Here is a 24402-nt window from a genome sequence, read left to right as displayed (position 1 = left end):
CTGTGGTTTAACTATTCCCCCTCCCACCAGATAGCCTAAGTATTTGGCCTCTTTCAATCCAAAAAAACATTTCTTCAGGTTAATATGAAGACCTGCTTGTGCAAGTGTAGAGAAAACAGCCGTAACCTGGAGTATATGTTCTTTTCAGGTGCTGGAATAGATAACTATGTCATCCAAATAAGTGGCACTATAGGAATTCTGGGGCCGTAACAGTGTACCTACCAGACGTTGGAAGGTCACAGGTGCCCCGTGCAACCCAAATGGAAGAACCGTATAATGCTAGTGACCACTAGGTGTACTAAAGGCTTTTTTTTCTTTGGCGGAAACCGTTAAGGGAATTTACCAGTACCCTTTAGTCATATCAATGGTAGTTAGGAATTGAGCATTACCTAGCCGTTTGAGGAGATCATCAACTCGAGGCATCAGATAAGCATTAAATTTGGAGAGCTGATTGAGTCATCAGAAGTCATTACAGAACCTCCACGAACCGTCAGGTTGTGCAACTAATATGATAGGACTGGACCAAGGACTGTGACTTTCCTCAGTTACCCCTAGGTCCAACATATGTCTTACTTCCAACTCCACTTCCGCTTTCTTTGCCCTGGGAAGCTGATATGGGCATTATCTGACAATTACTCCCAGGTCAGAAATGATGTCACGTTCAATCAGAACAGTGCAACCTGGTTGCTCGCTTACCACTTCCGGGATAGACAGGATAGAAGTTTCTAGCTCCTGTTGCTGTTTCCACAACAAATCAGGTCCAAAATTAAGGTAATGATGGTCAATGAAAAGGGAACATGGCTATCTTGAGGAGGGATCATTGCCCCTGTTCTTCCACGGCTTTAGCAAATTTACATGGTATACACGTTCACTCAAACGATGATTAGGTTGTTTTACCAAATAATCGATGAGTCCTGTTCTTTCCTTAATTTCGTAAGGGCCTTGCCAATGGGTCAATTTGGATTGAGAAGTGGGAACTAGCATCATAACACGATCCCCCAGGAAGAATTCCCGTAGGTTGGTGTTTCTGTTGTAATATTGTGCCTGCGGTGCTTGAGCTTTCTGTAAGTGTTCTTTTAAAGCGGGCCTAATTTTAGCCAACCTATCGCGTAACTGCGTGATATATTCCAAAATATTAGAGGAGGAAAGGACATCTTCTTCCCAGCCTTCTTTTAACATATCCAATAGACCTTGGGGTTGTCGACCACATAATAATTCAAAAGGAGAAAAACCCGTAGAGGTCTGAGGTACTTCCGTATAGGCAAAGAGCAAGAGGGGAAGCAACTGATCCCAGTTTCTCCAATCCTTGCTAACTACCTTGCGTAACAATTTTTTTAGAGTCTGATTGAATTATTCCACTAACCTATCCATTTATGGGTGATAGACCAATGTCTTTAGATGTTTGATTTGCACTAACTTAGCAACCTCCCTGATAGTTTCCAAAGTGAAGGAAGATCACTTTTTGGGAATTATTAATGTCTGGCCGTAGCCAGCGCCCGACTTTTCCCCAGACCTCAAAGTACTGTGTTCTGATGGGTCTCTTGGGTTTGAATCTCCACTCCTGCCATTCCATCACCTGCTGTGCCACTGAGACGTTGTAGCGTTTGTACACCTCCGATTTTATATATATATATATATATATATATATATATATATATATATATATATATATATTACATAATTAACGACCTGCTCCTCAGACAAATCGTAGTAAGCCTTCTGTGCTTCCCCTTTCAAGTAGGGTGCCAAAATGTAGGCCTACTCCGACCTTGGCCATGCATTTAGTTTAGTGGTTCTTTCAAAAATGAGAAAATAAGATTCATAATAAAATAATATTATCCCCCTCAGTCAAGTAAGTCAGCTGGGGGGTAGTGACCGAGCATTCTCCATCCTAATTGCCGTTGCTGCCCGAGCTACTGCCTCTGCCAGTTGAGTTCTCGTTTCACCCATCTGGATCTTGAGATTTTGTAGCTCGGTCATCATGGCGGTGAGGACTGTGGTGAGGTTTTGTTTCTCAGACATCTTTGGGACAAAAATTTCCTGCCAACTACGCAAATTGCAATAAAAATAAATATGCAGGAATACTCAAAAAGAGTTGGGGAATATCCCCGTATAATGTTTGGTGGACAATATGCAAAAATGAAGCTAAAAGAATTCAAAACTTGAAACATTCGACAAGAGACATTGGTTACAATGGAGTTTATATAGCAGAAAATGGTGGCAGGAAATGGTCATGACAAGAAATGACAAAAATGGAAGTGACATCATCGGGGATGGCCAGAAGTGATGTCTTTATGGTAGAGCTGGAAGTGACATTATCGATGGATTGTTGTGTAGAGTCGTGGCCATTTTGTGAAGCTTTGTGAAGCTGGAAGTATGATAGGTGAATTATTGTTTTTCTTCTTTGTTTTTGTAGATGGAGAGAGGGGGGCATTAGTATATATTATCAACTTTTTATCTCGCAAAATATCACTCACCTTAGGACTTATTGGCTGCTTCCTAAGCGTGTGTGTGTGTGTGTGACACCACCTAATTTGTCCAAAATAACATCAAGTTTTGAAGGTCTCTAAAGTCTTACTGTCTACCACACTACTTGGTCACTTATTCCAAGTGTCTGTGGTTCTCTGTGTGAAGAACTTCCCAATTTATTTTTATGAAATTTCCCCTTCACAAGTTTCTAACTGCGTTCCCGTGTTCTTGATGAACTCATTTGAAAGTCACCATCTTGATCCACTGCACTAATTCCCTTCATAATTTTAAACACTTCAGTCAGATCTCCTCTTATTTCCTTTAAAGGATCAGCTCTTTTAATCTTTCCTCATAAATCATCCCCTGTAGCCCTGAATCATCCTAGTCTCTCTTCTCTGGAATTCCAGAACTGCTTTGTCTTTTTTGAAGCCTGGAGACCAAAACTTCATTAAGTTCTCCAGATGTGGGCAAACTAGTGATTTATTTAACTTAACCATAATCTCTTTTGATTTGTGCTCCACAGAGTTGGGTAGATTTGGATTTTATGACAAATCAGAGCACAAAGTCTGCTCTTAAATGGGTGATCAATGATTTACTCATCCATCCATCCATTACCCAACCCGCTATATCCTAACTACAGGGTCACGGGGGTCTGCTGGAGCCAATCCCAGCCAACACAGGGCGCAAGGCAGGAAACACAGCCTGGGCAGGGTGCCAGCCCACCGCAGGGCGCACACACACACTAGGGACAATGTAGAATCGCCAATGCACCTAACCTGCATGTCTTTGGACTGTGGGAGAAAACCCACGCAGACACGGGGAGAACATGCAAACTCCACACAGGGAGGACCCAGGAAGCGAATGATTTACTCCTTATTACTAATTCAGGAAAATATGCTGTCTTATGATTTTTGGATTTGTGTTCAACTTTTGATACAGCTAATCATTCCATTTTGTTGAGATGCCTGATGCTTATGCTTGGTAACCAAGGATCAGGTTTGAAGTGGATTACGCCACATTGTATCTCAGAGAGGTCGTCTGCTTTTCCACTGCTGCTTCATTGGCAAGTGGAGTCCCTCACACTCCTGTTCACACTTTCTATGCTTCTCTTAGCACACATCAGAAGAAGCACAATAATTTGTACCATTGTTATGAAGATGGCATTGACATTTATCCGTCTCTAACTTCTGGGGATTCTCAATGAATGCAGCCTCTTGTTGACTTTGTTGATAAGATCGAAGCCTTTATGACAGGGAGCTTTGTCAGGTAAATGAAAGTAAAAGTGAGGAAATTGTGCTTAGCAATGCCGATAATTTAAAACATTCCAACTGAGGTTTTAGGAGTGCAACACACACCTGACTGTTGATTCAGAGCTCCAACTGTAGGTCAGGTAAAGTCAGCTGTCAGGAGCAGGTTTTGTTATCTCGGACTTTTCTCTCTGTAGCCCCCTTAGCGTTGTGTCTTCATAATGTTATTATGTGTAACAGAAACATGAAAATAACATGTTGTATCAATGCAGATTTGGTATGTGTTCTTTGTGTGACAAGTTTCAAAAGAGTCACCAACACAAAGGATGATGTTGCAGTCATGACGGTAGAAGTGTTTTTTCTCTGTACACTTTTCTTGTAATATTTTTTCTGTTGCTTGAACATGAGAGAGTGGAATATCAGTACCTGATTTAATTGATTGAGGCCTTCATTTGTGTTATTGCAGGCCACCACAGTGCAAGGCTTAGCAATTTCCACCTTTCCATTGACATGAACATTGACAGTGCTGCATTGTGAACAGTGCTTCGGAGGCAAACGTCTTTCTAATCGTTCTACGTGATCTCAATTATTTTTTCTTTTTACCACATGCCTATTTGAACATAATTGCGGCTTTACACAATCAAAGTCTCTGTTGTGTCTCAGGTAAGTAACTTAATGCAGGGAAGCACTTACAACAATTACCAGGAGTCTGGAGACAAGTCCAAATGACACCTGCTTTATTTCAAACATGATCTTCAATATATATATATATATATAAGAACAGTCTGATTCAATTTAATTAACATTGGAAAAATGTATTTCCTTAAATGGATATACAGGTACTCTACTCCAAGGTCTGGTATGCAACAGCAATGAACAACCCTTTTATTGCAAAAATAAAAGTACCATTTAAAAAGAGGCAAAACAAAAAAAAAAGTCCTATCCAACATTCACCAGGTATATCATGACGGTTCGGTCATAGAGTAATATACGCATCAGGCTTGTGATCAGGGACTAACTCAAATTTTCTGCCATAAAGATATTCATGAAATTTTAACAGCACCAAAACAATAGCAAGTACCTCCTTTTTGATCTGTGAATAGTTTTGCTCGGCCCAGACTGAGTGTCTGAGAAGCATATGCAATGGGTCTCTCGGTGCCATCTACATACTTGTGTACAACAGCAGCTCCCACACCATAGAGTTGAATCACCACAGGTTAAGGACACGCGCCAGCTTGGATCAAAATAAACCAGTAATGTTTCTGAACAAAGTTTCTGCTTGGTTTTCACATAAGCTGAATGCACCTGCTCTGGCCACAGACATTTTTGTTTATCCGCAGTAACTCTGTCATGGGATAATAAGTGTAGAAAGGTTGGGAATAAAATTTTCGTCATAATACACTACAGCTAGGCTTTCATAGGCCTTATTCCTTCACTATCAATGATGTGCCCTAAATACTTCACTTGACTCTGAAAGAATGAGAACTTTTCTGAATTACCCCTAAACCCATATTGCTTTAGCCAGTTCAGCAAAACTTCCAGTTTCTTTAAGTGCTCCTCGAGATCACACCTGGTAACCAAAATGTCATCCAAATAGCAGATCACTCCGTTCAGACCTTATGAAACAATGCCCATTATGTACTGGGAAAATGAAAAATGAGTCGCTGGCTACTCCATAGGGTAATTTGTTTACCAAGAACAGTCCTTTGTGTGTATTAATTATAAAAGATGTCTTGCTTTCTTTATCTGCAGTGGGCTGGACCCCTGCCCGAGGTTTGTTTCCTGCCTTGCATCCTGTGTTGGCTGGGATTGGCTCCAGCAGACCCCCGTGACCCTGTAGTTAGGATATAGCGGGTTGGATAATGGATGGATGGATGCTTTCTTTATCCAGTTCAACTTGCTGATATTCTTGTGCTAATCAATTTTACTAAACCTTTTACCATTAGCAAATCTTGAGTGTGGGGAATAGAGGAGGAATTGATAGCCATGGGTTAATGGTGACCTTATAGTCCCCACAAGTACATACAACTCCCAACTGACTTCAGGAGCTGCCCCTTCAACATACGATAATGGGGTGAATACTCCTTGTTGTACTATGAGGTCCAGCTGTTTATCCGCTGCATAACTAAATTGCATAGGGCACAGGGCTTGGCTTACAATATTTTGGAATAGTATTGTGACGTGTCTTGCCATTGCATGGGCTGTAGGAAATGGAAGCAGTGTCGGGGTGGAGTCTTGGGGGAACACTGTTTGTAAGGGCTTGGGGCACCTCCCTAGAGAGAGAGAGAGAGAGAGAGAGAGCGGAGTGACAGGGATCCGGGTTAATTGACCGTGTGTGATGAAAAGGGGAGGTAGTGGTAGTTGGGTGGCTGAAGCTAAAAGGAGGACAACTTCAGGTGGGAAAATGAAGTAAACGGTTTAAGAGAGGTAGATAGGATGAAGGTGAATTGTCTTTGTTATTTTGGAGGTGTCCCCATGACCCAGACAACAGGCAGCGGTAGGGCACCGTTTATATTGCGGCATATGCAATAAAAAGCCAGTCAGCATTTGGAAACGGCTCCTGAGTGAGTTTATTCGATGGGACGTCAAAGTATTGTCAGGTACAGTACATAGAGTATGGCCTGGGTACCTTTTACAAACCCCATTCCTCCATTGAAAACACAACCATATTTTTGCTGCAATGGCTTGATTTGATCACTTACCTGAAATATACCAAAGCTATTTGTCTTAGATGAGGTTTATTAAAGCACCCCCAGCTCCTTTTACAATGAGTAGGGGCAACTGAATTGGTTTCGCTTCATTTCCTAGATTTACAAGTAGCTTAACCAAAACTATTAGATTTTCTGATGTATAAGTTTTTAAAACAACATCCAGTGGACAAAATGAAAACCTGCTAAACTTAGAATAGTACAGTTTCTTTGAAATTCTTGATATGGCAGAAGCTGCATTAATTTGCATCTTGATTCTTACACTGATACCTTTTAACACTGTTTCTGTTTTAGTTATGTGTTCAACATTTCTTGCCTCGCGTTTTCTGCCATCCTACATTTACCCAGATCATTGTAGACACAGAACACACATGAAATGCATGTGTTCCAAATAACAATATATTATTTACCCTCTACATCTCCAGGCACCTCACACCCAGATAAACAGACTTGAGCTCTGAGAGTTTTGCAACACACTCAGCTCCGTCTTGATGGGATGGCGGGCTGTTTGCTGCTTGTGCTGATCGACACATTTGCAAAACAAAAGAAGCTGATGAGGAGGTGCGAAGGAATTTAAGGTGAGCTGGGATTATGACTTTTTTCGTAGACTTCAGGGATTCTAGTGTTAACAGAACATCATAGTGTTTTGCATACTTACTGTACACTACAAACAATTCATGCACCACGGGTAACCATCCTTTATGTCCATTTTCAGTCCATTCCTTAATGTGCTGCTTTCTCAGAAGAAACATGCCGAGAGTACCCTTGGAAGTAATTAAATTCCTCACATTCGCATTTCCTGCCATTTCAGGAAAAGCATACGATTTATGATTAGCCCTGTTATTCATCTCACGGTAGTCCATCATGTTCTCCGACCCCCCAGAGAGAGTCCAATGGCAATGAAGCTGCTGTATCTTCGTTCTCACACCATTTGAACTCCACCCACGAAGAGCTGGAAATGACGCCGCTCGTTCACCAACTTGCTTCTGTAAACGCCAGCCAAATGTCCCACTTTTGCACACTTGTTACACTTAAAACCCTTGAACTGGCACATATTAGGCTTATGGCTCAAAACAACAGTAACACATCTCCTTTATTCTTAGCCTGGCAACCAAGCTGTCAGTATTAAATGGCTTTACCAGTTGAAACTGTTTCATGCTGGCAATGGTGCACTCATAATTTTTGCAGATATCCACCATCTTCACCCAGGATAACAATTCTTCATAAGCGTCTTTTAGCAATGCAGCTCCCTGTTAGCCAACCTACAGATTAGCTGGTCTCTCAACTGTTCTCCTAAGGTTGTGACAGACTTATAATGTTCCACCAGTCCCCTTAAAGCCGCTATATATTGTGATACAGATTCCATACCTTGCTGTTTTCTGCTGCAAAAAACAACATTCATCCACTATCTTCCATTTGTTTCAAAATGTTCCTTTACCATGGCAGTTATCTGGTCTAAGCTAATTTCTTTTGTGGTTTATAGTGCTATGACATCTTTCATCTTTGTTCCAGTTACACTCAGGAACACCACCATTTTCCTTTCCTCAGCAATAGAATTTGCCACAAAGAAATTTTCAAGCCTCTCTTCAAAATTACAAAACTTTCCTCCAACTCTATAAACTCCAAAGCTGTAGTAGCAACATTAGCCATTTTCACATTGACCTGCAATCCCAATCCTTGACTCCAGTCACTGTTGTGTCTCAGGTTAGCAGACTTGATGCAGAGCAGCACTCACAACAATTAACAGGAGTCCAGAGACAAATTCAATTGACACCTGCTTTATCTGAAACATGGGCTTCAATGTATTTAAGAACAGTCTGATGCAATCAAATAAACATTGGATAGATGCATTACCTTACAATATATGGATATACTCTACGCCAAGGTCTGGTATACAACTGGAATAAACAACCCTTTTATTGCCAAAGTAAAGGTCCTTTTTAAAAACAGGAAAAACAACAAAAAAGTCACCAGGCATATCATGACAGTTCGGTCAAAAGAGTACCATATGCATCAGTTTCACTAATCCATGTCTACGTCTCATGACCATCACTATCACTTAATTCAACTAATAGTCCATTTCAATTTCTTCCAAAGCTGGCTTTACAGGTTCTCAATTATGTGCCATTGTGCTTTAGCTGAAGGATCCGCCTTACTCATGAATATTGATGAATTACCTAAAAGTAATGTTTTTTTTTTTTTTTTTCTTCAGCATGATGTAATTTTATCCACATTACTGTCACCCCAATTCTGACTCAGGAATAACCGTAATTGCATAGAATTCTGAGCCCGAGCAATTCTAGGGGTTAATACCAAGGAGATTCAAGGACTCTTATGTAGCCATTCATGCTTCCATTACTTCACCATCAGATTACTGTAATGCACTAAAGCTGGATGTTAATCAGTCTGCTTTATCTTGGTTACAGTTAGTCCAGGGTGCAGCTGATGGGATGTCACGGGTACTGTGATGAGGGTCAGTATACTGGCAGTTTTCACCGCTCTCCATTGTCTTCTGATGAGGTAGAGGATGCAGTTTAGGATGCTGCTGCCCACTTTGGCTCTCTGTTACCTCACTGAATTTCTCTGTCCCGTGTCTGTTGCTGTGTCTTTATAGTCAATGAAGTGACGAGCACTCGAGTTCTGTGGTCACACGCCAACCAGTGTCACAGATCTGTTCATCTCAGTCAACTATAACAAGCCGCGTGTTTCAAAGTCACTCCGAGTCTGTGCTGTACTGCTGCTCAGTTAATGCGAAACTTGGCCAGCATCAATCTGACACTTGACCAAACACACAGACAAAAACAAATAAGACAGAAGAAATTTAAAATGAACCAACACTATATTTAGATAAATGAAACCATCTTAGATAAATAAAGTCTTAATGGAAATACATGCTAGCTTCTTCAACTAAAAAGAATACACAACAGAGCAGAGTTGAGGTGACTCAGAGAAATAAGCCTGACTAATCCAAGCAGAGGAGATGACATGGAGACCTCATCCTGGTCTTCACAATTCTCACAGACATCAGTAATGCAGATGCAGCCAAATTCTGAGGACTAAATGGAGACTCGTGTACTTGTGGACACCCCGGGAAATTGTGCATTTAGGACTGAAGCCAGAAAGAACTTTTTACATTAAGGGTTGTGGGATCCTGGAACAAACTGCTGAGCCATGAAGATGAAGCCGACACCTTGACGACTTTTAATAAGGTTTTGAATGAGATGTTTGGACAGCTGAGCTATTAGCTAAACAAATGAGTGACAAATGGACTGAATGGCCTCCTCTCGTTTCTTGAATTTCTTGAATATTGTTAAGTTCCTATGGATTGGCAGTTCCTCATATTGTGGTATTTTAGATTTTCAAGGCACTATACGTGATTTTCGCAGCACAAGGAAGAGGTTGTGCTAGGTTGAGGACTGCTGCACGCATATGTCTGTTCTGTTAGTAATAACTTAAAGATGATTGAGAAAACAGTATAGGATGTGTGGCAGGAGGCTGGGGGCCAGACCGAGCCAGGACGCCTGGAAGGACCGTAAGGTGCTCTATACGTGCCCCGGGCCACGAGGGGACAACTGCCCTGGAAGATGAGGGGACCACGGGGACTGAGCAAGGAGGCTCAAACCCACTGGGGCCCATGGCCACTGCCAGGGGGCTCCCCGAGCGTCGTAGAGCCCAGGAGATCGACATTTTTGCCATACCTGGGAAGGTGGAGGAAGGACCTTTCAGGGACGCCTGGAGTGCTTCCGAGTGCTAGTGTGGCACTTCCGCCACACCAGGAAGTGCCGTCGGAAGGTCATCAGCAAGCACCTGGAGCACATCTGGGTGACTATAAAGGGGGCCACCTTCCTACAGTCGGGGAGCGAGAGCCGGGTGCTGGAGGTGGACGAAGCTCCAGTGACGAGAGGAGGAAAGACGGGCCATGGACATTTAAAGACCCGTATTTAAAGGTGTTTGGTGCTGGAGCACAGTGTGTGTGCAGGACTGTTTGGAACGTGTAAATAGTTTTAATAAACGTGTGTGGCATTTGACATCCGGTGTCTGTCTGTCTGTGGTCAGGCTGATTATCACAGATGGCAGACTCAGTCTTCCTTGTGCCCCCTCAACTTGGACACTGGATGTGAGGTTCTTGTCAGTTTTAGACCACTTTCTTCTCCATTATTTGTTTTATTCCGCATAAGATGGTAGTCATTTTCATTTTCCTTTAATAAACTGGCATGATTTGCCTCCTTTTCGCTACTTCAGTACTCCTCACACTCTCCAAACTCCAACACACATATTACTTTGGCTCCTGCAGGTCCCCATTATGCAACTATTAGGACTGATTCTATTTGTGGTAGCAATAATGACATCATATTTGCTGAAATTAATATTTTGCGGGCTAAAAAAACTAGTACAAGGTTAATAGAACATTTCAGACCTTATAATGATTCTGCTGATATGCTTTGTTGTTTTCTTACAAATAATATTTTGTCTTCCTCAAAAGACATGTTTAAGATAAGAATTGTTCTAATAAGTTAGATGTGTCAATCATAGAAGACCTGCCACTAGAAACACTGTGATTGGTTAGGGTCCATGCATACCTAATCTACGTATTCACTATTGTGATGGCTTACAAGTCGACACTGAGGTGGACACCACAGAGCTTTGGTACCACCGCGGTGCTGCTGATCTAAATGTGGCCGTGTCTATCAATGAGGGTCTTACTGACTTAAACCACCACACACAGAGAGTGACACTCAAGTTTTTCTTGAAGGAGACATTAAACACCTGAGAACGATGAAAAGAACAGGACACGTTTAATAATAAAACTGTACAAAAGGACCACTGTGTCCAGTGACTGTCAGAACTTCTATATCAGAAAGAACAAGCAACCAGAAAGTCATACAAAGTGAAAAAGTACAAACCTGACTGTAAAGAAAAACCTGCAATTAGAATACCGACTTCATTAGCATCATTGTTTTAAGAGTCAGAAGTTTAATTTCCTAATCATAAATCATTAAAGGAAAAAGTCAACGTTGGAAACCTGTAATAAAGAAAAACAAAATATGAAATTTAGACTCATCATAATTACACCCAAGAAAAGCTCTACCCTGCTGCTGTGTAGCAGCCCTGCACTCAATATGGCCCTCTGCTCGAATTTTGTTTGTTGTCTGACTCTGGATATTTCTGTTTCAAAATGACCGTGTGACAATAATTAATTAAAACATTTAGAACATTAGAACAATCTAGACGAGAACAGGCCATTCAGCCCAACAAAGCTCGCCAGTCCTATCCACTTGTTTCCTCCAAGAAAACATCAAGTCGAGTTTTGAAAGTCCCTAACGTCTTACTGTCTACCACACTACTTGGTCGCTTATTCCAAGTGTCTATCGCTCTTGTGTAAAGAAAAACTTCCTAATGTTTGTGTGAAATTTACCCTTAACAAGTTTCCAACTGTGTCCCCGTGTTCTTGATGAACTCATTTTAAAATACAAGTCTCGATCCACTGTACTAATTCCCTTCATAATTTTAAACACTTCAATCATGTCACCTCTTAATCTTCTTTTGCTTAAACTGTAAAGGCTCAGCTCTTTTAATCTTTCCTCATAATTCAACCCCTGTAGACCTGGAATCAGCCTAGTCGCTCTTCTCTGACCTTTCTAGTGCTGCTATGTCCTTTTGTAGCCTGGAGACCAAAACTGCACACAGTACTCAAGATGAGGCCTCACCAGTGCATTATAAAGGTTGAGCATAACCTCCTTGGACTTGTACTCCACACATCAAGGCGCTATATAACCTAACATTCTGTTAGCCTTCTTAATGGCTTCTGAACACTGTTTGAAGTTGATAGCTTAGAGTCCACTATGACTCCTAAATCCTTCTCATAAGGTGTACTCTCGATTTTCCGACCGCCCATTGTGTATTCAAACCTAATATTTTTACTTCCTATGTGTAATACTTTACATTTACTGACATTAAATTTCATCTGCCACAAATCTGCCCAAGCCTGTATGCTATCCAAGTCCTTCTGTAATGATATAACGGATTCCAAATTATCTGCTAATCCACCTATCTTGGTATCATCTGCAAACTTAACCAGCTTGTTACTTATATTCCTATCTAAATCATTTATATATATTAAAAATAGCAGCAGCCCTAGCACTGACCCCTGTGGAACACCACTCTTAACATCGGCCAGTTCTGATGAGGTTCCTCGCACCATCACCCTCTGCTTCCTGTGTCTGAGCCAATTCTGCACCCATCTAAAAACATCACCCTGAACTCCCACTTCTTTTAACTTGATGCCCAACCTCTCATGTGGCACCTTATCAAATGCTTTCTGAAAGTCCAGATAAATAATATCATAAGCTCCACTTTGATCGTATCCTTTTGTTGCCTCCTCATAGAATTCCAACATGTTAGTAAAACACGACCTCCCTCTTCTGAACCCATGCTGACTGTTCAGAATAACTCCTGTCCTTGTCATGTGTTGCTCAATCTTATCCTTAATAATTCCTTCCATGAATTTTCCTGTGATGCTTGTTAAGCTTACTGGCCTATAGTTGCTTGGATCTGCCCTGTCACCCTTTTTATATAATGGGATGATATTTGCCATTTTCCAGTCCTTTGGAATCTCTCCAGTGCACAGTGACTTCCTAAAAATATGTGTCAAGGGTTTATATATGTACTCACTAGCCTCCTTAAGAACACGAGGATAAATATTATCTGGGCCTGGTGATTTGTTTGATTTCATCTTATTTAATCTGAGCAGCACTTCTCCCTCTACAATTTCCAAATCCCTCAGTACCTCCTTAGTAGTCCCTGTTACTGCTCTGAGGTTATCCACTTGCTCACTTGTGAACACCTCAGAAAAATGTAAGTTTAGGGCATCTGCTATTTGCAAGTCTATTTGTCAGAGGGGGACATTTTTTGTACACTGTGTCATTCCATTTCTCTCTTAGGAAAAGAAACATGTCAATATTACATTTAAAGCCCAACAGATGAACAGGCAATAGGCACCCATTGTTTGGACTGAGGCGAGAAGTTAAAGGCAAATTTCCTGGGTTATCCTGTAACTGATTATTGTGAGATTGCTGTCCACAGGATATCGGTATTTACTGTCTTGCAAAAGAGTCACCGCTTTGAAGTTTTTGGCTGGTTGAGATTACAAAGAATACAAAATTGTAATAACAGAACTGCTCCTTCCTTGGAGGATGTCTGTATTTACCTGACTTGGCAATTAACATGTTTGACAATATTGGTTTCTAAACAGCAGATCTGTTCTCATTAATGGTTGGTAACAATATATTTTGTTGACTTGTGTTTTCATTATCTGTTAAACCCAGGAAATGTAGATGTGCCATTGTTTAATCTGATTGTCCAGAACTGATAATTGCAGGGACTGAAGGAGATTTAAGATCTGGCCAGGAGAAGGCAAAAGGAGGGACGGTCCACTGAGAACACTGCCAAGACTTGCAGAGAGCACAGAGGCTCACTGGCAGACTCGGGTACTTGGCTGGCACGACGTGAGGCACAAGGACGACAGCACTTACTTCTAGGGAAGAACAGACAGCTCCACAAGGAGATGCCAGTTGTGGTTCCAGCGACAGAGGGAAGCCGCATGAAAGGACCAAGCAAAGCTGGCAGACGAGAAATGAGGTGTGCCTAGGTGACAGCAACACAAGGAGCCCAGGGTGGAAAAAAAAAGGAACGATGAAGAGACGCTGACAGGGATTCAACAATTTGACACAACTTCTGTTGGGAAACGAGTGTCTGGTGAACAGAGTGCATCGGTGGACAGCTGAACAATTAAGTGTTGGGGTATCATAATGCGCAAACTGGACTCTGCACCACTAAAGGTTGTATCCTCCAATTCTGTTTTTTGACGACTTTTAGAGTGTGGACTGTGTGTTTTCCTTTTTTTAAAAAAAGGAATTTTCTTCCTGATACTGTTAGATTTTGTTTATGTTCATTTATCTTTTTAATGTACTTATTATTGTCTGATGTAATAGAAGTTACTGTTGCTTTTCCTGAAATTACTATTGTGTCTTTCATTGTGTGTTTACTCACCGCCCAATTTAAATAAACCTGTGTGCTATTATTGGTAAATTTCAGGAGTTCCCAGTCTCTTAATAAAACTGGGTGATGTAGTCGGATAATTAAATGGTGTCTAGGTTAAATTACCTGTAAGTGTGACCAGACACATGTCACATATTGATTAACCATTAAAGCATTAATGACAGTAATGTATTATTATTTCTACTTCCTGCACTCTATTCTGTGCTACTTGTAGGGTTTTAAGGCCCCCATCAGTATAATAACATCATTTAGACGTATTTTTTGTTTTGCTCTAAATATGTATGATGATCATCTATGTTTTGGGAGTCTACAGCACACTACAAACCTCATATTTTCCCACAGGTTTTTTACTTGAACCCACATCTCCTCGCTAATGTGGCTCATCTTCTACATGAAGTTGTTACTATTTAAATTCTCTCTTATGCAGATGACATTCCTCCACCTTTCTGATTTTGCCTCTGTTTTTAAAATCAGTCAATGTCCATCACCAGAAGGTCCAGAAAACAGATAAACACCTCAAAGTGTCATTCAGCCCTGCCTATGAAGAGGAGTCTGATAGCTATGAAGGTGAACTATAAACAGCATGTCTGTCATAACTAGCAGCATCCATAATGACAGAGCGACATGTCCTCACACATACTGTCCCTCAATTACTAATTAGATACGGATAGCTGAGGTGTCGTGTGGTGGCTCAGAGGACTCCAACTGGTGTCTCGGTAGTCCTCTTTTTGCAGGGGCTGTCAGTTAATTAGTGACCACTACTGACCCTTTCAGTGATGTCCCTTCTACCCCTGATATCCCCTCACCAGGTGAGCAGTTTGTAATAATCAGTCTTAAAAGTAGGTGGGTTAAGGCTCAAACTGTTCATAGTACATTATCAGAACTCATTTTGACTTACCTTGAAATGTTGAAGAGGGTTCTGATAATGAACTGATCCAGGGCTGACAAACTGTCACTGTACGTGTACCATTGTGTTACATCCTTATTAAGATACTTCTGTAAAAATCTGAAGTCCACCTGACTAATCCAAGATGTGTCTTTGAAGTCCACCTTATTTGGCAAGGGTCCAAAGAGTCTTACAAATTCATACAGATTGCAGCCTCCTGTAATTCCATCATACGTTTGACACAACTCCATCATGGTTATGAATGATTTCTCATTAAATCCTGTAGAAAAACTAAGAAAAAAGAAAAAAAAAAACTGAAATGAGAAATGATAAAAACATGCATTACAAAGACATTTCTATAAGACCTCTTAGAGAACAGACCATGGTGACCTGGAGTCTGATAGACTTGAAGTAGAAGTGGACATGTAGGTGTGCAGTCAATGTGATTATCAAAGGAGTTCATCGGTAGGAATTACACTGAGCTTGGTGCCCTGCTCTCATTACAGCTCTCTTACAGAGCTTCTAATTCAGGCTGCTAACCATGTGTTGTCCAAAAAAATAAGAAATTAATGTGAGGAACATTAAAATATCCATAACCAAGGTGGAACACCTCAGGTTGTATTATTGGAGGACTACTTAAGAAAGAGCAGCAGTCTGGATGACTGGAAAAGCAATCATGCAGTCCCAGTTTATTACAAAAGCACTAAATAACCAACATGTTGGTGTGTCTGAAGTTCTGTTGACACTTGACACAAGGATGGTGGGATTTAAGAACTAAGAACCTCAACATGCCACTTGTAAACACACAGAGACAAAAAATTAAGTCTGACCTAACGGTGGGTTACAGGAAAAAGCTGATAGAAGTCACAAAATTATAAGTCATGCCTAAACAGGTCAAAGGGCATGACACCTGAACATGGTGGGGGAGTCAGTTCTACATTGTCATGTCCCATTGGCCCAAGACTGCCATACATTCTGAGAAACTCAAAGTCTTTTTCTGACTCTTTCATTCCATCTGTCCAGAGACCGTGACGGGTCAGAGGCCAGTCAGTTTACTAAGATGAAAGAGATAAGTGGCAGTCCAGACACACTGCTAAGACTCCTAGTTAGTACAGCTGCTGTCATCTATGATGTATTTGGTGCGATTTAATTTTTAGGATCCAAAACCTTAACAGGATTAAAAAATGTTTTTAAAAACGTTCCTGAAGGTATTAAAATTTATAAACAATCCAAATGATAACAATACTGTGTTGAGGTCTATGGACTGTATAGTAATAAAGAATATGAAAATGAAATTAGGCACACAATAGGGCACCTTCTACAATAAAATAATTGGCATAGTCATGTAATGATAGTACATATACAATAATAGTCATAGTCATGGATGTTAGGCTAACCATGGCTCGCACCCAGTTTTTGAATAAGATTTTGTTTTGAAATTGATTAATAAAGTAGTTACGTGGCACCTAATATGGAGAGAATGCCATTGTCTTGCCCACAGGGTCAGCAGGCTGAGGGGGACACCTCAGCAAAGAGGACATCATTATAGGAATTGTAAAATAACTTTAATCAAGGTTTATCAGCCTCCATGGGTCTAGATTATTCTCGGGGACCAAGGTGTGTCAGCCTTTAGGTCTTGTTATATCCAGTGACACCGATGTGTCATTACACCCAGGTAGTGCAGTCATTACTCCTAAACATTGTTTCAATAGATAGAGTTTGCATATGTGCTTTAGTTTAGGATGTGAGAGTAGGTCAATACATAATGAATTTGAGAAACAACATCAAATTAGGATTGCAGAATCACAAATATCTAAACCCATAGTGAAATCAAATTAAGAAAGCAGCGCCCGTGCAGGCTGCTGCGACTTACAGAGCTCCCGAGTCCGTGGTGTTTAGTGTTAATCTTTGTTCGTCTTTGTCAACTAGTATAAGAAAAAAAGTAGATTTAAGCAATAGTGGTACACAGACAAACATTTACGAGCGGCAAATCCTGCTCGATTTCTGAAGAAACTGCGCCAAAATATCCAGCGAGGCTACAGAGGCGCTCCACAGTCTTTGCTTACTTCAGCAGCTTGAGAAGCTGAGCTGGAGGAAATGCAAGTGCAGCAATCAGAAGCAGAAATGCGGAAAACGTGGCGGTGTTTGCACAAGGCTAAAAACTAACCCAACCAGACCTGCGATACTAGCCATTCTGCTTGTGAACGTCCGATCGCTGGACAACAAGCTGGATTACATAAAGCTGCAGCGGGCCAAGCAGTGGGAAATAAGAGACTGCTGCATCTTTATTTTCACTGAGACATCGCTCCAGGAAAACATTGCAGACTCGGCTAGACGGACTGACCATCTTCTGAGCGGATGGAGACGCCTCTTTGTCCGGTAAGACACGCTGTGGCGGACTGTGTGTTTATGTGAACAGAGAGTGGTGTACAAACACTGCCTCAGTTGCACGACACTGCTCCCCACTGATAGAGGTTTTATCGGTAAGGTGCTGACCTTTCTACCTGCCGAGGGAGTACAGTTGCATGATGGTGGTTGTAGTCTGCCTCCCGCCTAGCGCAAATGCTAACCAGGCACTTGCGGAACTCTACGAGATCATCAGCAAATTGAAAATGACGCACCCTGAGGCATTTTTCATTATTGCTGGAGACTTCAATCATGCCAACTTGAAGTCAGTTCTCCCAAAATTCTTCCAGAATGTGAAGTTTGCTACTAGAGGAGGAGGCTGTCAGGACAATGTTTACACGAGCGCTCCTGACGCCTACAAGGCCCTACCCCACCCCACCTCGGCTACCCAGATCATATCAGCATGTTTTTGGTTCCTGCATACAAGTCCCTACTGAAGCGCACTAAACCAGCCTGCAAGAACATAAGAGTGTGGCAGGTTGGTGCTGTTTCGGCTTTCCAAGACTGCTTTGAATTCACAGACTGGGACATTTTCAGGGAGGCTGCTATGGACAGTGACTTCATCAATCTGGAGGAGTACACAGACTCTGTGACTGGCTACATCTCCAAATGCATAAAGGATGTTACTGTTACCAAGGATGTTACCACAAGAGCCAACCAAAAGCCCTGGATGACAAGAGAAGTGCACAAGCTGCTCAAGAGAAGAAATGCTGCCTTCAGATCTGGAGACAAGAGCCAACCTGTCTCACGCTATAAGGAGAGCTAATTGGGCATACGCGCAGAGGATTAACAAACACTTCAGCAGCACCAAAGACACACGTCGTATGTGGCAGGGCATTCAGACAATTACAAACTACAAGATACCTGGTCATGTGTTCAAAGAATGTGCCAGTCAACTGGCTGGTGTCCTCACAGACATCTTCAACACATCTCTGAGCCAGTCATCAGTCCCAGCATTCTTCAAGTCGACCTCCATCATACCAGTGCCGTAGAAGTCATCAGTGACATGCTTGAATGACTACCGACCAGTTGCACACACGGCAATCATCGTGAAGTGCTTCAAAAGGTTAGTCATGTCACACATAAAGACTAATCTCCTCTTCAGTTTGCATACCGCTCAAACAGGTCAACTGAGGATGCCATATGCTCTGCCCCTCACCTCTCCCTGACACATCTGGAGTAAAAAGACACATATGCCAGGATGCTATAAACTTTAGCTCCGCCTTCAACACAATCATCCCTCCAAAGCTGGTTGTAAAACTGAGCAGGTTGGGCCTGAACACCACCCTCTGCAATTGGATCCTGGACTTCTTGACAGAGAGGCCCCAGTCAGTTCGGATGGGCTGCAACACTTCCAGCATCATCACACTGAGCATTGGAGCACCACAGAGCTGTGTGCTTAGTCCACTGCTCTTCACCCTGCTGACTCACGACTGCACAGCCATGCACAACACCAACCACTTCATCAAGTTTGCAGATGATACGATGGTGCTGGGCCTGATGAGCAGGGATGATGAAACAGCATACAGAGATGAGGTGGAATGGCTGTCCGCATGGTGTGAAGACAACAATCTATCTCTCAATGTCGACAAGACAAAAGAGATAATCATGGACTTCAGAAGATCACATCCTGCCCACATCCCAGTCAGCATCAACGGTTTATATGTGGAGGGTGTTAGGAGTACCAAGTTCCTCGGTGTGCACATAACTGAGAAACTTACGTGGACACATAACACCTCATCACTAATCAAACAGGGTCCAGCATTCAGTCAGTTAAATGAGCAGCTTTATTGTCAATAAAGCCTGCAAAGACATAACCTCTGTGCTAACCAAAAGAGCAATATAAAAGTTCAATAACCCATTGGCACCGACGAGCAGTGGCCCACCACAATTCAACATAATGCAAATCTGTCCATCTGTTAAAAGCACCGCCATGGGCTGCGCCGCATTTACCTTACAGTGCAGCTGACACACAAAAAAAAAACTAAAGTAATGCACTCCCAACACTAATGTGAGACACCAAAAAGTGTGTTGTTAGTAAGCTGTTCCTAAGGGTAATATTTAAATAAAAGGAAAAAACTAAGAAATTGTTGAAGTCATCTATTGTGTATTGAGTAAATGACTAATTAATACTGATTCTATAAGCAGTTGGTCAAAATGAAAGAACAGTTTGTGTGCACAAAAAAAATGTCTAAATATAAAGAGCTCTGAATCAAACTGGAAAAAGTAATACTAACAATAACATAATAATAATAATAATAATAATAGATAGATAGATAGATAGATAGATAGATAGATAGATAGATAGATAGATAGATAGATAGATAGATAGATAGATAGATAGATAGATACTTTATTAATCCCAAGGGGAAATTCACATAATCCAGCAGCAGTATACTGATACAAAGAAACAATATTAAATTAAATAGTAATAAAAATGAAAAGAATTAAAATAAAATTAATGTTCGCATTTACTCCCCCGGGTGGTATTGAAGAGTCGCATAGTGTGGGGGAGGAATGATGTCTTTAGTCTGTCAGTGGAGCAGGACGGTGACAAAAGTCTGTCACTGAAGCTGCTCCTCTGCCTGGAGATGATCCTGTTAAGTGGATTCAGTGGATTCTTCATGATTGACAGGAGTTTGCTTAGTGCCCGTCACTCTGCCACAGATGTTAAACTGTCCAACTTTAATCCTACAATAGAGCCTGCCTTCTTAACAAGTTTGTCCAGGCGTGAGGCGTCTTTCATCTTTATGCTGCCACCCCAGCACACCACCGCGTAGAAGAGGGCACTCGCCACAACTGTCTGGTAGAACATCTGCAGCATCTTACTGCAGATGTTGAAGGATGCCAACCTTCTCAGAAAGTATAATAATAATAATAATAATAATAATAATAATAATAATGTTTTTCACTCTTAAAAGTAGATGCAATGAAAAGAATGCTTGGTCTAAAATGTACAGTTAGGTCCATAAATATTTGGATAGAGACAACTTTTTCTAATTTTGGTTCTGTACATTACCACAATGAATTTTAAATGAAACAACTCCGACGCAGTTGAAGTGCAGACTTTCAGCTTTAATTCAGTGGGTTGAACAAAATGATTGCTTAAAAATGTGATGCAACTAAAGCATTTTATGAACACAATCCCTTCATTTCAGGGGCTCAAAAGTAATTGGACAATTGACTCAAAGACTATTTCATGGGCAGGTGTGTTCAAGTCCGTCGTTATGTCTTATCAGTTAAGCAGATGAAAGGCCTGGAGTTGATTTGAGGTGTGGTGCTTGCATGTGGAAGATTTTGCTGTGAACAGACAACATGCGGTCAAAGGAGCTCTCCGTGCAGGTGAAAGAAGCCATCCTTAAGCTGCGAAAACAGAAAAAACCCACCCGAGAAATTGCTACAATACTACGAGTGGCAAAATCTATAGTTTGGTACATCCTGAGAAAGAAAGCAAGCACTGGTGAACTCAGAAACTCAAAAATACCTGGGGCCTCATGTATAAACGGTGCGTACGCACAGAAATGTTGCATAAGAAGGTTTCCACGTTCAAATCGCGATGTATAAAACCTACACTTGGCGTAAAGCCACGCACTTTTCCACGGTACCTCATGCCTTGTCGTACGCAAGTTCTCTGCTCGGTTTTGCAGACTGGCGGCACCCAGCGTCAAAGCAGTGCTACTGTTCCTGTGTGGTTACTCCTTATTTTCCTGACGCGGCTTTATAAATACACTGAAACTAACCGCATATTGTTTATTATTGTAACGCATCTGATTGTAATTAACTTGTAACAATATAATGGTCCAGGGAACAGCCATAGTATTCCAAATACCATAACTGCTTTAGTGTTGTTATTCTCACTTCTTCTTCTTCTTCTTCTTCTTTCAGCTGCTCCCATTAGGAGTTACCACAGCAGATCATCTTCTTCCATATTCCTCTCACTGCAGCACTCGGAGTATTTCTATCACTGTATCTGAGTGGGGAATCACAGCAGCAGCTGATCGGAAAAAGCATTATCGGTATACAACTTCAAGGACACGCTGTCTCAGCCACTGCAAAACGTTTCAAAGCCTTTCCTGTACGGGCCTCGCGGTTCAGAAACAGTTTCATCCCAAGAACTATAAACGCACTCAATCAATTGCTCCTTGTAGAACTGTTAGGACTTATAAGTACAATCACCTCACTGTAAACTTGCACTACAGTTATAATATCGCACAACCTGGGCCACTTTATAAAGCGCGTATTTACACATGATGACGATATCATTTTTAAGGTGAAATGCAGCAAAATATCCATCCATCCATCCATTTTCTAACCAGCTGAATCTGAACACAGGGTCACGGGGGTCTGCTGGAGCCAATCCCAGCCAACACAGGGCACAAGGCAGGAACCAATCCTGGGCAGGGTGCCAACCCACCGCAGGACACACACAAACACACCCACACACCAAGCACACACTAGGGTCAATTTAGAATCGTCAATCCACCTAACCTGCATGTCTTTGGATTGTGGGAGGAAACCCACGCAGACACGGGGAGGCAGCAAAATATGTTGATTATATTATACAGATAAAACTTTAACTTCATTTAAATAATCTACAGTATATTGTTAATAATTAAAGGACACGGTGTTGCTACGCTAGCGACATATCAGCTTCCTGGACATCTACATCGAAAGAAACAATGACGCCACCCTGACCACTAGTGTTTACCGTAAAGAATGCTACACAGACAAGATATTATAACTGACATTGTGTGCAGCAATACAGGGGCACCGCAGGGGACTGTACTTTCTCCGGTCCTGTTCAATCTATATACATCAGACTTCCAATATGACTAGGAGTCCTGCCACGTGCAAAAGTTCGCTGATGACACTGCTATTGTGGGCTGCATCAGGAGTGAGCAGGAGGAGGAGGACAGAAAGTTAATCAAAGACTTTGTTAAATGGTGTGACTCAAACCACCTACACCAGAACACCTGCAAGACCAAGGAGCTGGTGGTGGATTTTAGGAGGCCCAGGCCCCTCATGGACCCTGTGATCATCAGAGGTGACTGTGTGCAGAGGGTGCATACCTATAAATATCTGGGAGTGCAGCTGGATGACAAATTGGACTGGACTGCCAATACTGATGCTCTATGTAAGAAAGCTCAGAGCAGACTTTACTTTCTGAGAAGGTTGGCATCCTTCAACATCTGCAGTAAGATGCTGCAGATGTTCTACCAGACAGTTGTGGCGAGTGCCCTCTTCTACGCGGTGGTGTGCTGGAGTGGCAGCATAAAGATGAAAGACGCCTCACGCCTGGACAAACTTGTTAAGAAGGCAGGCTCCATTGTAGGATTAAAGTTGGACAGTTTAACATCTGTGGCAGAGCGACGGGCATTAAGCAAACGCCTGTCAATCATGAGTAATCCACTGCATCCACTTAACAGTGTCATCTCCAGGCAGAGGAGTAGCTTCAGTGACAGACTTTTGTCACTGTCCTGTTCCACTGACAGACTGAGGAGATCGTTCCTCCCCACACTATGACTCTTCAATTCCACCCGGGAGTAAATGCTAACATTAATTTTATTTTAATTCTTTTAATTTTTATTACTATTTAATTTAATATTGTTTCTTTGTATCAGTATACTGCTGCTGGATTATGTGAATTTCCCCTTGGGATTAATAAAGTATCTATCTATCTATCTATCTATCTATCTATCTATCTATCTATTACACTTCGCCAGCAACCACCCAGTATCTCATAAATGGAGCTGTGCTAAAACTCTATTCAGAAGAGTCCACACCCATTGTAATACGAAGGAAACAAAAATGAATGAGAGACGCTATCTCTCATCCATCTTTTCACTTCAAATGGATACTCAAAAACATTTATTAATCGAAGCCTACACAGAAGACGCCAAAAAATTCAGCAAACAATCGACTTGAATCAGAACCCCCACCCCACCTGGCACTCACTCCCTTATCACCACAAGGTGTCTGAAGGTGCAGCGCGCATCCTGGCCAAGTCAGGCGTCAGAATGGCACACAAACCCACGAACAATCTGCGCACGGTCCTCTTCAATGCTAAAAACAAGAAATCGACAGCAGAAACATGAAACGCAGTGTACAGCATTCCATGTAGTTCGTGGTATACATTGGCAAACATCAAAAAGAATCACAACACGCATACAGGAACACCGCAACGCCGTCAGAAGAAAGGACTCACTATCATTGATCTATACACATACTAAATCAACAGGACATACATTTAACTGGGACAATGTACAAGTAAAATTCAAGGCCAGTATGAAAAGTGCCAGAGAGCTGGCTGAATCCTGATTATCAAATAAGAACGCCATCAACAGACACTTGGACATAAATCCAGCATATGCAAACTTAAGAAGAACATGTTCATAATAAACAAGACTTTACACCCAATACCGCCCCAAACCACAATGACTTAACGCAATCTTTTGCTATATATTGCCTTTGATTTTGTAAGTCTAAGCCTTATCCTCTGATGAAGGCTCCTGGCAGGGGCTGAAAGCTCAGGAATAGAAAACTACTTTATGACACGTGATTCATTTTCTCCCTTTGTGGATCTCCAGCTGCAAATATGCAAACCGTATCATAGACCTTCTCTTCCATA

At 41.7% G+C, this 24402-nt stretch overlaps 1 protein-coding gene across 1 annotated transcript in view; it reads right to left on the bottom strand.

The window, feature by feature from the left end:
* The window catches only part of LOC120521528, a 76415-nt gene that overhangs the window by 30386 nt on the left and 21627 nt on the right, over positions 1-24402 (bottom strand). Inside the window, exon 4 of the mRNA XM_039743095.1 lies at positions 15381-15659. Coding sequence (XP_039599029.1) covers positions 15381-15659 — 279 coding nt within the window. The remainder of the gene's footprint in view (positions 1-15380; positions 15660-24402) is intronic.

The sequence above is a fragment of the Polypterus senegalus genome, unplaced genomic scaffold (assembly GCF_016835505.1).
Source record: "Polypterus senegalus isolate Bchr_013 unplaced genomic scaffold, ASM1683550v1 scaffold_2361, whole genome shotgun sequence".
Classification (NCBI taxonomy): domain Eukaryota; kingdom Metazoa; phylum Chordata; class Cladistia; order Polypteriformes; family Polypteridae; genus Polypterus; species Polypterus senegalus.
Note: the sequence above shows the minus strand (reverse complement) of the source record. Positions and strands in the feature narration are given on the sequence as shown.